General features: G+C 37.9%; 1 protein-coding gene across 3 annotated transcripts in view; it reads right to left on the reverse strand.

Moving 5' to 3' along the window:
- The window catches only part of rbms1a (RNA binding motif, single stranded interacting protein 1a), a 49,233-nt gene that overhangs the window by 29,933 nt on the left and 2,944 nt on the right, over positions 1-16,356 (reverse strand). For all 3 annotated transcript variants that reach the window (XM_056467985.1, XM_056467983.1, XM_056467982.1), the window contains exon 2: positions 9,488-9,666. In XM_056467985.1, the coding sequence (XP_056323960.1) occupies positions 9,488-9,666 (179 nt within the window). The remainder of the gene's footprint in view (positions 1-9,487; positions 9,667-16,356) is intronic.

A 16,356-nucleotide genomic window follows, 5' to 3' on the forward strand; every position in this document is an offset into this window, starting at 1 on the left:
TTTGAATACAACCAATTGAGTAAAAAAAAAAAGACAAAAGAAAAGTACTTTTTATTTATTTTATTTATTTATTCATTCATTTTTTCCTTGACTTGAGTCAATTGGTGAAGTTTGTTCGTTGCCGCTGTCTACACTGGCATGGATTTGCTCTTCAGTGTTTGGACTTCCAGCAGTGAAAATTAAACCACACTGAACTGAACTAAACTGAACTTTAGTAAACTGAACTGACACAGTTTTAGTTTACTAGAACTTTTATGTTAAGCTGCTTTGATACAATCTACATTGTAAAAGCGCTATAGAAATACACATGAATTGAATTGAATTGAATTGAAATTAATTGAAATTGCCACCATAGAAATGAGTCATATTTTAGTTCACAATTTTTGCTCAAATTTAGCAGGTCATTTGGGCACACAGTGTAATATTAGCATTCGGCATACACTTCCTTGAACACAAACAGTATGAGAACACAGGCGATGTGTTTATTATTTTTGGATTCTGCTACTTCTTAATTGCACGGATTGTACAGAGAAAAGGTCACAAAACAGAGGGAACCTGGGATTTGGTCAGAACATGGTAATCAAATGCTTTTTTTTTTTTTAAACAAGCTGCAAGCACACTTTAATGTAATGTCTGGAATATTTGAAGTAGGCATGGGATGATAACCATTTTCAAGGTATCCTACGGTTTGGAAAAGTCAAGGTTTTAAAACGGGTCAAAATTTCTCCTGTACTGTTCCTATGTTATATATAAGTTGTTGTTTATTTTTTATTATTATTTTTTAATAAGTTTTTTAGGACAACAGTATCTCCAACAGAAAAGATATCCAAATATGCTATTTTAAATTGTAAAGAAATCGGTGGTTTTGAAACTAATGAAGACAGCAGAAGTCAATGATTCATTTGAATTATTCAGCCGGACATGTTTACTGGTCTAAAATATTAGAAATGTTTCTTAAAATAAAATATATTGTGTTCAAAGAGGAAAAAAGTTTTCGTTTTTTACCCAGACATTTAAAAAGAATACATTTTAAAGCAGTAATGACAATACTGTGATACCGTGATATTTTTATCCAAGGTTATCATACCCTCAGAATCTTATCCCGGCCCATGCCTAGTTTGAAGTCAGTAAAATCTTTTAACGGTTTTATAGTTTAGTACAGTTTAGCTTGCCTCACAGCAAGAAGGTCACTGGATCAAGCCTCGGCTGGGTCAGTTGGCGTTTCTGTGTGGAGTTTGCATGTTCTCCTCGTGTTCGCTTGGGTTTCCCCCACAAGTCCAAAGACATGTGGTATAGGTGAATTGGGTAATCTAAAATTGTCCATAGTGTATGTGTGTGAATGAGTGTGTAAGGATGTTTCCCAGTGATGGGTTGCAGCTGGAAGAGCATCCGCTGCGTAAAACATAAGCTGCATAAGTTGGCGGTTCATTCCGCTGTGGCGACCCCAGATTAATAAAGGGACTAAGCCGAAAAGAAAATGAATGAATCTTTTAGTACATTTTAAAGTGGAGGTAAAACTACATTTTCGACAGCCATTTCTGTCGCATGATCCATCAGAAATCATTCTTATATGCAGATTTGCTGTTCAAGAAACAAAGGGATAGTTTAAAGGGATAGTTTACCCAAAAATAAAAATGTTTCTATGAGTTTCTTTCTTCTGTTGAACACAAAAGAAGATAATCTGAAGAATGTTGGAAAACCAGCAGGCAAATATATTATAACTACCTCAAGTCAATGGCAGCTGCTTTCCAACATTTTTCAAAATATATTCTTTTGTGCTCAACAGAAACTCAAACCGGTTTTAAACAGCTGAAGGTGAGTAAATTACATACTTTTAATTTCTGGGTGAACTATCCATTTAATATTATCAATGTTGTTGGGAAAATCTTGATTCCTTGATAAACAGCAAGTACAAAAGAACAGTATTTATTTGAAATATTGAGTCAAATTATAAATCTACAACATGTGGTGAATTTGAATAATTTCTTCCAAACCCCAGCTCACATTTCAAATGCTTGCACACTGAAAATAAATGTATTCACATTCCTGCCGCCTTAGATTTATTGACGTCCCTCTCACGAAGGCTGCGCAGGAAAAAAGCGGTGACAGTAGTGCTGACTGGTAAAGGGCTGTTTTTCATTCACCTTCACCGAAGCTTGCTTTTCCAAAACTGAATTTTAAATACGCTCATATATTTATAAACCCTCTTCCTGTGCCATTAAAACTCAGGCTCGGATGAATAAATATTTACTCAGAGTGACGTTTACCAGAGCTGCGCAAGCAGAAAAAAAAACGCTAAACAACATTTTGGGGCGCGTCCTGGGCTGTGCCGCAAAAGGGGGAGAAAGCAGAACCAATCAGATTTCACACACAGATCACAAGACTCCACGTGCCAGAGGACCGCTCGACCTTGGCCTTGACCCGTTGGCTCCAACGGGGAGGCCCCATTTCCTGCCCCCGCCGGCCGAATTCCGTCAGCAGCTCCCAGAGCTACGCTGCTTTTCAGCCTGATGCGGATCAAGCAAATCAATCCACGGCTCTGCCCCGAACGGTCACTCTCTGTGATTAAAACGGCTTCGGAAAGTGAGGTTTCGATGTCTCCGCAATACCTCAAAGCTCAAACATTCCACATGGTTTTAAACTAAATATACCGTCATGATTGCGATTGAGTCTAGTTATAATGAACATTTGACCTCAGCTTCACTTTTAACCAGGATGGAAGCCAAGAGGATTATACCCCCCACACCCCACCCCCGAATCTGACTCTTTACAATCAATTTGAGGGATTACCATGGTGATGACTGGTTTCCTGGGGTCAGCAAGGGGTAAATTAACCCACAGTGGGAACGAATGAATGAATAAAATACACATGGGATCAGGACGCCTGTGCACAAACAAGTACTCTCGCGTACATACTGTACTATAAATACAGTCAAACCAAGCATTATTCAGACACCTTCAGTACTTTCTATAGTTCAGAAAATAGGAATGAAATATGGTAAACACTATTGTCAGAACACATTCATATTGATCATGCTAGATTAAAACATTGATAGAAAGGTGTATAATATAATAAGCATAGGTATTAATATATAATAAGCATATAATGGATTGCAATCAACATATCATATATTTTTATTTAACGCCATGACAGCAACAAAGGCCATTTTCATGGCAAAGACATTAATATATATTAAATAATATAGCATTTATTAACAAATACACAATTAAAACCCACAAACAAACAACTACATAAATCAGATACGATTTGTAACGTTAATGTATGATAAAAATTCTCATTTCTTTCCTCACTTTGCTGAATATCTCCATGAGTGAGTTCGGTTTGCAGTCAGCAAAAATAATTCAGTATTTTCACGCAACTATCATTTCTTTGTAGTCTCTGCTGTCAACCAGATTCAAACCTGATCTTCAATATTTTCCCAGAATCACTACAGCAGGTTTTCAGTCCACTGTGTGAAATATTTTGTGTATAAATGTGTCACAGTTTACTTTATTTTGCTATCCTCACTTCTTTAAAGCTAGTGTCCTGCACCTAGTACTTAGAAAAAAAAAATCATTATATCTGGTGTTCAAATTATTTTGGGTTTGACTGTATATTAGTTGAAAGGCGACGTTATGGGATCTGTTATAACATTAGCCAATATTCCATTGTGTTCAGCAGGATGAAATTAGTAACAGACTTCTCGCAATATTTTAGGGAACTAAGCAACGCTTGAATGTTTGGAAACTATCCCCTTGACAACGTCTGCAGATAGACATGTGAATTTTCCTGCTCCAGTAAATGCTGAATCATGGCTGCCAGTGTTAATACTGCAGGCACAGCCGCGGTTATGAACAGTCATTGGTGTGTGTGTGTGTGTGTGTGTGTGTTTGTTATGAGGTGACATGTGATGAACTTGTCTTGAATAACCAGAGGAGAAAGCCCTAATTTGAGTTTTCAGGCAGTAGAGAAATAAGAATGTAATACAGCTTATTCTCTTCCCCATTCATTAGAAAGTGATTTATTGTGGTAGAAAATGACTATCATACATTTTCACTATGATTTAATAAAGAAACTATATATAACTTGAATTCTAGATCAATTCATTGATCATTTGGCATCAGTAGTGGCGAATATGAAAGGCAAAGGCCTCTAGACACTTACGTTACAAAAATATATTATGATCATGCCTTTAATTATTAAATTAGGACAGTAAGGTCTGACTTTGCTTAGACAAAATTCTTGTCAGTTAACAGAAATAATGTACAGTATAGAATATAAAGTCATGGTGCAGTGGAAACAGAATTAATATTGTGTATGACTCCATAATGAGCTTGGAGGACTGCATCCATACATCTCTGCAATGACTCAAATATTAATAAAGTCATCTGGAATGGCAAAGAAAGCAATCTTGCAGCACTCCCAGATTTCATTAGGATTCTTTGGATTCATCTTCAGTGCCTCCTCCCTCATCTTAGCCCAGAGATGCTCAATAATGTTCATGTCTGGTGAGTGGGCTGGCCAATCCTGGAGCACCTTGACCTTCTTTGCTTTCAGGAACTTTGATGTGGAGGCTGAAGCATGAGAAGGAGCGCTATCCTGTGGTTTGTAATGTAATGGGCAATACGAATGTCTTATACCTATCGATGTTGCATTCCACTTTGCAGATCTGAATGTACATACTGAATGTAACTCCAAACCATGATTTTTCCTTCACCAAACTTGACTGATTTTTATGAGAATCTTGGGTCCATGCGGGTTCCAATATGTCTTCTGCAGTGTTTGTGATGATTGGAACGCATTTCAACAGATAGTTCAATGGAAAAATGATCAACTAGAAGTCAAATTATTATTTGTTGCGCTTACAACTGGGATCAAAGACTAGACTTTAGTCATGTAATGTATATGCATATATTATTTCACCCATATTTCAAATGAAAATTTCATTTCCAAAAAAAGTTAATTATATCATATTTTGTACATTGTATAATTCTATATCTTTGACAAATAAATAATTGATGTGTGACATTAAAAATATCCAATTACAGATGGTTCGTTGATTTAAAAAAAACAAATTTGCTGTGATTACAGTTTTATTTACATCTTACTAGTCTTCTTAGGAGTGATTTTACTAAAAGCTGAACTGAGACAACATTGTTTTGGGGGTGGGGGGTGTATCATATTGTGTACAATCTACAAAAGTGTTAGTTGTTTTAATTAAGGTGGAATATTACATGTTTAGTCCACATTCTTTATACTGTAGAACTACAGAATATACACAGAATCACAGGGTTTCTTTACAAAGTGAAATGTGCATCTTCTGGTTTGCCATACATAATAGTGTTTTTAGCTAATATCGCAGATTCTATGTGACTATGTCCACAAATGTACTCAAAACCTGATAAAAACAGAAAAAAATCTCAGGTTTTAGTACATTATTGCCATATTAAATGTATTCTTATTGTTTGAGCCCCTTCCCCAACGAAACACTTCATACTAGCAACTCATAGTTTAGATTTAATGGTCCAGTCCATTCCTGGCGAGCCAAAAACATGTCCCACAGATTTATTTATTGCCGAACACTCCGAAATGCATCAGATTACTATTGTTGTAAATGTCATTTCCCATTATAAATTGCTTATATAAAATACTTTATTAAGTCTGTTTGCTATTACAGCTAATGAAAGACATCTTAGTTAAATGTTTTGCAAAAATCCTAACATGCAAAATAAAATCAGGCGTTGCATTATGGGATACCCAGTCCAGCTTAGTATAACTTGTAAAATCCAAATCAATTCAAGTTTGCTTGTATACAATTATTGTTCCAAAGCAGCTTTACGAATGTTCTGTGCTTTAAGATTATCCAAGAAAAATTGGTTGTGGACACCATTTCATGGCGACTTCAACCTCAAAATGGGATCGTGTGACTGGCTATGATATCACTGACATGACTAGGATGGTTATAACAGGTTATTAGTGGTATAGTCTTGAAAAAGCTGATTGTGGCGGATGTTTGCAGAGTAAATAGGGGCTCACGAGGGTTTATCCCATAACTTGACCTAATTCTGACACTCATCTCACACGTTCAAGCTGTTAACAGTCACCAGCCCTGCTGTTCTGCCGAATCTCAAACCAAATCAAAAGCAGAACAGAAATGTATCCATTTGGTTGAATGCATATGGATTGTTGCGTTTTCACTGTCATATTTGACAAAAATTATTATAATTAGTATTGCCATCTTTTAAAATGCAGTAAACAATCAAGGCTGCACCATATATCACAAAATGATTATTATTGCAGTAATAGTATATGCAATATACATATTATTGCTCACATATGTGAAAAATGGCATTTGCGTAATGCATTTGTTGTTTTTTTCCTTGACACGAGTAAAAATGACAACAGCCAATCAGAGTCAGAATATCTGCTGAGGTTTTCACGCATTCGTAGTGTTTTAAGGACTAAATGTTTGCCTTGACACTGTTTTTTAGTCTGAATTTGAATTAATTAGGTCTGAAAATATCTTTTACCTGCTTATTTTAATATCATTAAATAAATATATGATTTTAAAACACATCTAATAGAAATACCATTTTATTATATCGTGAGAAATATCGTTATCGCAATACTATCTCATATTTTTCCAGTATCGAGCAGCCCTATAAATTTCTTTGTCTTCCATGGACCTCTTGTTATAAAAACTACTGTGTTGTTAATACATTTGAGCCAAATCTCAAAACTGTCCTATGGTGTGACTGTCTCGAGCACAGTTCAATAAATTACAGCTCTTTTAAATAAAAAAATTAATCCTAAAAAATCATTAATAAATACCTCAGGCTTAATTTTACCTGTGGCTGTTTTAGTAAATGCCAAACATTTTGGTGAAAGAATCATTTGCACCTTTGTTTTTTCAGGCTTCTCCTTAGTTTTCACGCTTGACTCTAGCGTTTTTCTGTTTATGAAATGTTCGGATGTCAGAAGCACTTCAATAATTACGCGCACGTTATTATCATTTGCTCAAGAAGTTCGTTATTTCAAATATATGGTGTGACTGTCTCGAGCACAGTTCAATAAATTACAGCTCTTTTAAATAAAAAAAATTTATCCTAAAAAATCATTAATAAATACCTCAGGCTTAATTTTACATGTGGCTGTTTTAGTGAATGCCAAACATTTTTTAAATATATTTCTAAAAACAGGAACTTGATACGTTTGATCTAAATAGCCAATAGACTGATTTCACGCAGGCACCTTTTTAAAAGCAAAAGCGAGGCTGCGGTGGGAGGAAACCTGGAAGTATCGCCTGGAGTCACACAGGAATGGTGTCCACGATGGTGTATTGTTGTATACCTGGCTGTATATTTTATCAGCGAAGAGAAAGTGAAACAATCAGCACTGTTTCAGAACCACTCAACAGCGCTTAAATCTTAACAGGAAATGGACATTTAATATGCTTTTAATTGTTTAAATTAAACTTAACTGAATGATATTAAAGCCCAGTTGGCATTTCTGTGTGGAGTTTTCATGTTCTCCCCGTGTTTGCGTGGGTTTCCTCTGGGTGCTCCAGTTTCCCCCACAGTCCAAAGACATGCGCTATAGGTGAATTGAATAAGCTAAATTGGCCATAGTGTATGTGTGTGAATGTAAGAGTGTATGGGTGATTCCCAGTGTTGGATTGCGGCTGGAAGGGCATCCGCTGCATAAAACATATGCTGGAAAAGTTGGCGGTTCATTCCGCTGTGGCGACCATTGATGAATAAAGGAACTAAGCCGAGAAAATAAATGAATGAAGGATATTAAAGTGATGTTTACACCATATCTGCACTTTGAAATCACGGCAACAGCTGGAGGTTTGTTGTCCACAGCATGTTGTAGCAATTTTTACAGTGCTAATCCTATACTTCAGGGTTTTTCCCCACCGCAGCCTCACTTTCGTTTTTTAAAATGGCGGCCGCATGAAATAAGTGTATTCCATGTGAAAATTTTATTTAGCGGACCTCATTTATGATTATGTTGCCTCAAATAGCTTTTACATACCTTTTGGAACCACTATCATATTGTTAAATGTTGTTGTCCTTTGGTGTGACACTCCATTTATGGCCCGTTTCCACTGAACGGTACAGTACGGCATGGTACGGTGCCGGTCACCTTAATCAGGATAGCGTTTCCACTGCCTAAAGGGTACCAAGGGTACCAAAAATAACCTATTGTAATGTCTGCGATTATATAAAATAAATAAATAAATGTAACATATATGAACACAAGCGGCCTCTTACAGTCTCCGATATGTTATCAATTACAGAAAAACTACACACAACAAACATTTAGTCCTTATTGGGTTTTAAAAAATGACACGCAACATAGCCCACAGTCAGAGCAAACTTAATATCTGTATCTTTAATCTTCACCAGCACATGTAACCTCCTGTTAGAGAGTAATTCCGTCATTCCCAGTTTATAATAGTCCAAAAGGTGATGATAATAGTTAAGTATTGCAGTTTGTTCATGTTTTAGGTTGGTGAAAGAATCATTTGCACCTTTGTTTTTTCAGGCTTCTCCTTAGTTTTCACGCTTGACTCTAGCGTTTTTCTGTTTATGAAATGTTCGGATATCAGAAGCACTTCAATAATCACGCGCACGTTATTATCATCAGCTCAAGAAGTTTGTTATTTCAAATATAGACATGCGGTGAGCTCCCTGGAGAAAGTGAAACTGCTCGCACTTTTCGACGGCATCGTAAAACAAAAACAGGACACAGCAGATTTTGTTCTTCATGGCTTTGTGGCTGTACATCGACAACGACAAGGTTTGTCTGGGCTTGGGTCAACCATGGCTCGTTATTATATCCATATAGTATTACTCTGTAATGTCTCGGCTGTGTTTTTAAAAACGGCGGTTTCTTTGTTTTCATTCTACTGTTTGTGTATGCGCGAGTGACGCTTCTCTGTAAACCAATAGCGTCCAGCTGCGCGTCTAGCTCTGCCTTTTGGTACCCTTTTGTCATGTTTAGGTACACTTTGCAAAGGGTGTGCAAAAAGTTGTACGGTACGTTCGCTGTTAGGTAGCTTTTGACAGTGGAAATGGCCATAAAAGCATACCAAACAAAACTATACCACTTAGTGGAAATGGGCCATTACTGAACTGTTCAATAAGTCAGACAAGTCATTGAGAAAAATACATACTATTTATAATTTTATATAAATAAATAGCACAATATGAAGATAAGTGTCTAACAATGAAGATAAATCCTATCTGCAGATTATTACTAGGGGTTGTTTGCTTTCACACCACACGATTTTATGAAACAATTCAGTAAAATGTTTTTAAAAAACAATGAAAGAAAAGTTAGTGACCCCTTATTATTTTCTCAAATATCAGACTTCATAAATAACACTTTTTTTTTCTTCAAAAATGATGTTTTACAAAAAATACTACCCATATCCAAACATCACTGGTGGATTGTCATAACATAACGGCAAATACTCACGGCTGGCAGAGCTTGACCAGGTCGTGATCTGTGGTTCCCGGCGGTAACCCGCGGATGTAGAGGTTTGTTTTGCTGAGTTGCTCCCAGCCGGTCGTGCTGCTGCTGCTGCTGTTGTTGGTGCTGCTATTGGTGCTTGGGCTGGGCGGGGCCATAGGGAGGGTGGGCGGAGCAACAGGAGGCTGTCATGGGAACAAAGATTTCATTGAGTTGGCAAATGGAAATGCACAGAAGATGACATCACATAATGACCGCACTCAAACTTTTTTTTTTTGGTAGAAACCAAAATAGCGACTTCCAAATCAAACCAAGCACAAACCTTTCTTTCTTACGAAGCACCAAACAGAAAGTATCTACAATAATAGCGTGGAAAGAAAATACCCCTTCACCTCAATCTCCCCTCAAACTCGCCATGGCAGAGTGACTCCATTCGTCATGATGATATCTTTAACTCTATCTGTAGTGAACTGGTGTTATTATTACACAGTCAGCCATCGCCAGTGAGTCTGCCCACATCCACAGCTCCCTACAGTCTAATTCCCATTAAAGCGAAGCACAAACAGGCCTAGAGGCACAGCCGGCCCTTCAACTCTCATATCGGTCCAATCTACGCATTCTTCCAGAGCTGAATGTGTTGGGATTATTTCACTGGAAGAAAGCCCGTATAACTCTGGAGAAGTTCCTAATGCGGCATCATTTGCTTTCAACACTTGCCACACGGCTGTGCACGATGATTAAAGGGATAGTTCACCCAAAAAAAAGAAAATTCTGGCATCTTTACACACCCTCATGTCATTTCAAACCCGTATGGCTTTCACTCTTGAGTGGAACACAAAAGCAGGTCTTTTGAAGAATGTGGTGGTGGCTTCTCTTTACAATGAACGAGGCCAGAATCTTTCAAGTTACAAAAAAGATGGGGAAAAAAATCTAAACAAGTCCTTAAGGTTTGTGCTCCAGGGCTTCAGAGATCATGCAATAATTTGGAGCACAGTGAAATTTCAATTGTGGTATTTTGATCACTCTCCTTGAGACCAGTAGAGTGGAAATTCCAACCAACATTGGCCATGTCAATCCCAGTGTAATTTCCTCATAAAAATACCAACCTCCAATCCCTAAACCTCAGCCATAGGCCATGCAATGGTTTCTGGGGTTCCCCTCAGCAGAAATGTGCAGAGGTCTTGTAGAAACTGAATACCTCGGAGTTTTAGTGGCAGGTAGTTACAGAAACCCAGTCATAGGAATTAAAAAGGCCTGGTTCCCTGGTTCCTGGTTGCATTCTCGCTGTCAGCATGAAGTGTGAAATGATGTAAATCATCAACCACTCTATTCAACTCGATCAACAGCTGGAGGATGGAGGACATCATGAACAAAGCTGTGTTTTCATAGTATGTCATGCGTTACATGAAAAAGGTACGTAGATATACGATATCAGTTATGCCACTGAAAGAGGAAAAGGGTGACTAAATCTCCTTTACAACTTGTAGTGCTACATATCACCAAGGCTGAGGAAAAAAAGACAATAGCACAGACAAAAGCACCAGTAAACATAGTCCTAGGTAGGCTTGTGTGATTCTGAGAAAATACGTAAAAGGCGCAATAGGAGATAATAATTCGTCCTAAAATTAGCCTGATAGCAATAAAATGCCTACATCACATGCTTCCTGCAAATCGCCATCCAAAGCCACACCTCCTGAACACTTAAATGTGCACTAGCCAACATCACGTAACATTCACCAGAGAAAATTTGATGTTTGCCTACTACTCTCTGTCTGAACCATGTCCATGACGTAATACTTTCTGCACGAACAAGGTTGCACAGATATACGCAATTACATATCTGACAGGCAGGTAGGACAGCCTATTGTGATGTTCAGACTAAACTTTTTGATTGCATGAACCTTTCGTAGTCCTTCGCTTTCCACAGAATATTAAAATACATACAGATACTTTTGAACCACTTAATTTAATGATTGCTCTGAGGATGTGAAGAGAACTTGAACCAGCATAACAAAAATAGTTTGATACTGCAGTTTGTGATGAAATTGTGCATCAAGTTTCAGCTCTGAGTAGTATTCAATAATATTCTGAATAGTGTGCGCCATACACTTTAAATGAAATGAATACGACATTCTTTAACATACAACTACATATTGGACCAATATTGCTGCAATGTTGCAGTTCAAGCTCAAAAACTGACTTTCCTATCACGTTATCTGATTTTTACTTTCCTTAGTACAGGTCAATGGTTTCATAGAAAAAAAATTCAATTAACTGTGAATTATTGTGATAATTATTCACCAGCAGCTAGCTCTCTGCAACTCTCTGCAAGACAAGCAGGGCTGCGACCGGTCAGTACTAGGATGGGAGACCACATGGAAAAGCTAGGTTGCTGCCGGAAGTGCTGTTAGTGAAGCCAGAAGGGTGCGCTCAATCTGTGGTCTGTGTGGGTCCTAATGCCCCCAGTATGGTGACTCTATAGACCAATTAGCAACCTACGTCACATGGGTTCCCGGTTGCAAAAAAAGACAGGTGCAAATGTAAATATGTTGTGTTGTGCGGTAGGATGCCAAATTCGATTTCCCAAAAATAGAAAACTTAACTTTTACCGTACACCACACTGCTTTAATGCCAACTGCAGACGACTTTGGCTAAAAGGAAGCTGAATGAAGTAATGACCTAAGTAAAAATGCTCGACTCTGCAGTTCTCATGTTATATCAGGTAAGCTCACGCTATGCTGAATCATACACATTACTGGTTTTTGATTGCAGAAATGATTTCAGCAAAAACAGTTACATATGGTTAATTAAACTGCGGACACTGAATGCTAAGAATGAAACGTGAAAGTGTAAGTTATTAAAGTTGGATTTATATTCACACATTCATTCAGTGACAACTTGTGACACACTCCCTATTTTGTTTACCACGGCACTCTGAATATTCAGTCTGAATTAACCTGCAAGCGTGACTTGAAAACAACATTAACACTGTTTATTTGACTGTGAACAATGTTGCACTTTGATAGTCATTGGCTGCTAATATGATTTCGCTATTTAGAGTTTGCAAACAATACTTTTATAAAATTATATTATTAAGGAGAAAGTCTGAATGTGCGAATATAAAACCAGCTTTACCTCTGTGTGTAAGTTCGCATACTCTGCCGTACAGGTGCAGTTCTCTGTCAGAATTTCACTCTGTCACTCTGTCGTTTTGCGTGTTGATGATTAATTACCCAGGCCTTGTATAGCTCCATCTTTTTTCCTTGTCTTTGGCTAGGCAGAATCTCGGTTTTTAGCTCTACATAGTGTTGAATCTGGTCATCATGGAGCATTATTTCTTGTAGAAATACATTGTTGGCATTTAAAGACTTGTAGATCTTTAACTTCTCTCTTGTAAAATCACTTGGAGCTTCAATGAGATTGTACATTTAGAGCTGGATGCTTGGTCATTTCGTCTTATCCAATATTCACTGGGAGGGTGCTATTGCAAATGGACCTGTCAGATGAACGCCGCTCATGTCGCTCACTTTAACGTTTAACGTCACTGGGTGATGAGCTGTTATAATATGCTGAAAGCTTTATGTAAATATTATATTTAATGTGTTATCAATATATCTTATTTCTAAGACAACAACAAACTCTGTACCGCATCGGATGACATTTCCTCGCTGTAAATGCTAGCGCTCCCGGTTTCTGTCTGCCACCCCCCTGCGCACGCATCCTGAATGTTTACAAACACGGTAATTGGTCTATAATGCTAAGTCTTTTATATAAGATGTTAAACTCTCTGTGGTTGTTAAAAATCCCAGGATGAATCTTGGCCAAATTTGCCCACTGGCCTCCGTACATCATGGCCTCCTAACCATCCCCATATCTTCATCTTCATCACCGTCTCCTCTCCACCAATTAGCTGGTGTGTGGTGTGCAGTCTGGCACAATAAGCCTGCCATTGCTTCATCCAGGTGGATGCTACACACTGGTGGTGGATGAGGAGATTCCACCCATTGTGTAAAGCCATAAACTGTAAAAGATATGGAGGTAGTATCCGTGACGTCAGCTGAAGAATGCAAAAGAAGCTACAAGTAGGCGTGTAAGGTTTCGTACTCATTTTGCTGCTTGTGGGTTAAATTTGGGCGCTCAAGTGACCGAGATGTAACCGTGAGAATAGTCATTTTTCAAAATAAAAGACTTTAAGACTTTGAGATAATAAATAAAACTAAAATAATTAATGATTCTTGTGCGGCCCAGTACCAATTGATCCACGTACCGGTGGTTGAGGACCACTGAGCTGGGGGATAAAATGAACTAAGGCAACATGATCATTCTCCTAATTGTCCACTGCTAAGAATTTTTTTAAATATGACGCGACCCCTCAGAAAGCTCGCTGAGGCCCCCTTGTGGGCCGGGACCCCCCTGTTGGGAACCGCTGGTCGATTAGACTAATAATAATAATAAATGATCTTAAATAAAACAAATACAGTTATAGAGATGGTATTTAAGTATATAATTTGATGTGAATGGTTTGTGAGCACAGTTAAGTACACACAGCATGCCATATTATCTGATAATTGTAAGAAATAATTCTAAAAAGCAACTGATTGTGTAAAGCCACATAAAAAACAAAAATACGATGTACATGCCGAGCTCAGCGACTAATCAGCCGGAATCAGCTGAGGTGACATGACGGCGACCATTGAGACCTAACTGTCACTCATGTGGCGACGCCCTTAATTATGCAGACTTAATATAACTTAATATAAACGAAAAAAATTTTTACCTCACAGTTGTCATGAAGGATAATATTAGCTATATGAACCAAAATCTTTCTTTGTACCAGGCTGTAAACACCTTTTTTCTGCTGTAAAGTTGGCCATTTTAACACTGGGGTTAATAGAAATGTGCTCTATTATGGAGCCAGTACTAGCGGAAATTCGATAAATTGCAGTTTCAGTTAGTATTTGCTTCATGAGGGAGAGCGGGAGGTTGCCGCTTGTGTAAAGCTCTTTGAGTGTCTAGTAAAATGCTATAGAAATGTAAGGAATTATTATTATTATTATATTATTATTATGTTTGTGTCTGACATGGGACATAATTTAAATAAAAATATTGATCACAAAAAACATATCTACATATTCTTTAACTGTCTATATAAATATTTGTGTATGTGTAATCAGTATCTATCATTATCTAACCATTTTATGACATAACAGTACCTTCCATGGAAACTTTGTCAGGTATGTGATTATTAAATCACACTGAGTTTGCCTTAACTAATTAGTTTGGTTGGTAATGACATGAGAGCTAATCCATTAGAGCTGGCCTTTCAACTGCTATTCTTCTCCGCCCAATTAATATAGAATAAACCTGCAACAAAAAATATGATTTACCATTAGCATGTCAGTTCTCTGTGTTTATGAGACTCTTTTGCATTCTCACGGCATTGTTAGCATGTCAGAGTGAAAGACTGGGCTTTCAGACAGTCAGTGGGGAATCAGTCGCTTTTAACCCTAATTTATACTCAATGTGTCTTAATCTTCCTAATGAAGATGAGTGAGGAGTTTACTGAACGTCAGGTCCACTGCACACACACACTGGTATAAAAATGATCAGTCGCTCACTCCGTTGTCAAGACATGAAGCAATCAAGTTCTAATATGTGTGTTAAACTTATTCTAAAGTCCTCTGGCTCAAGAAGAGAAGCACTCTCCTGTTGGTCCAACACACGCTTGTTTTGGATTGCTGATAGGAGAGAATAAAGATGTTACTCAAATGACCCTTCACAATCCCCACCCCACTTCTTTATGTAAGACAAGCGTGCAGCCATTGGGCTACCTTTTCAATTTGTGCACTCCCCAGGGAAATAGAGAATGATTTCTGGAAAAAAAGTATAGACAGCTCCAAACATAAAGGTCTGCAATATGCATATGAGGGAAATAAATAACTCAACATTTTAAAATAATAATGCCTTACATTTTTAGAACTCATTTCTAGACACTCAAAGTGCTTTACACATATTTGGGGGGAATCTCCTCATCCACCACCAGTGTGCAGCATCCACTTAGATGACACGACAGCAGCCATATTGCACCAGACTGCACACCACACACCAGCTGATTGGTGGAGAGGAGACAGAGTGATGAAGCCAATTATGATATGGGGATGGTTAAGAGGCCATGATAAACCAAATGGGCAAATTTGGCCAGGATGAAAGGGTTAAACCCCTACTATACACTGCAAATGCTTTTCTTCTTATTATTTTTTGTCTGCTTTTAGTCCAAATATCTAACAATTCTTCTATCAAGAAGCATTTTCTAGGCAAGCAAAACATATTGTCTTATTTTCAGAAATAATATGCAATAAATAGCTCAGCCCTACTTCTAGAAACTGCGAAGTTCCTTCAGTGCAAAAGTCGCTCTTGGGAGAAGGTTTTGAATGTCTCCATATAATGGGAATGCCCCCCTCAGTAGAAATTGCACTGGGCCCCTTCTCTGATCAAGGCGTTTGGAATCGCCGTAACCTTCCCCCCATTACCCCTGACCTTCATATATTACACAATAAATCTGGCATGTTCCTGACAGCAAACTAAGAGATTTAGTTGATTTATGTAATCAACTGAGATTGTAACCCCTCCGGTTCTATACCCACACCACTCCAATAGAGATCTGAACAGGCATCTCAAGCATTAAAGGGCTGGCGTCAGTAAAGAGCTTCTACTGTCAGTCCAGGAAAGCAAGGTGACTACATGGCTTCTGTCACACTAAATCTCCTAAAAGCCAGGGTACACTTCTTCTTCTGTGCTGTCAGACAAGAATTCCAAGTAGATTTGCATGAGTTTGAACATTCCCATTGTGCGCTTCTGTTGTAGCATACAAATCA

Source organism: Danio aesculapii, chromosome 11 (genome assembly GCF_903798145.1).
Source record: "Danio aesculapii chromosome 11, fDanAes4.1, whole genome shotgun sequence".
NCBI lineage: Eukaryota > Metazoa > Chordata > Actinopteri > Cypriniformes > Danionidae > Danio > Danio aesculapii.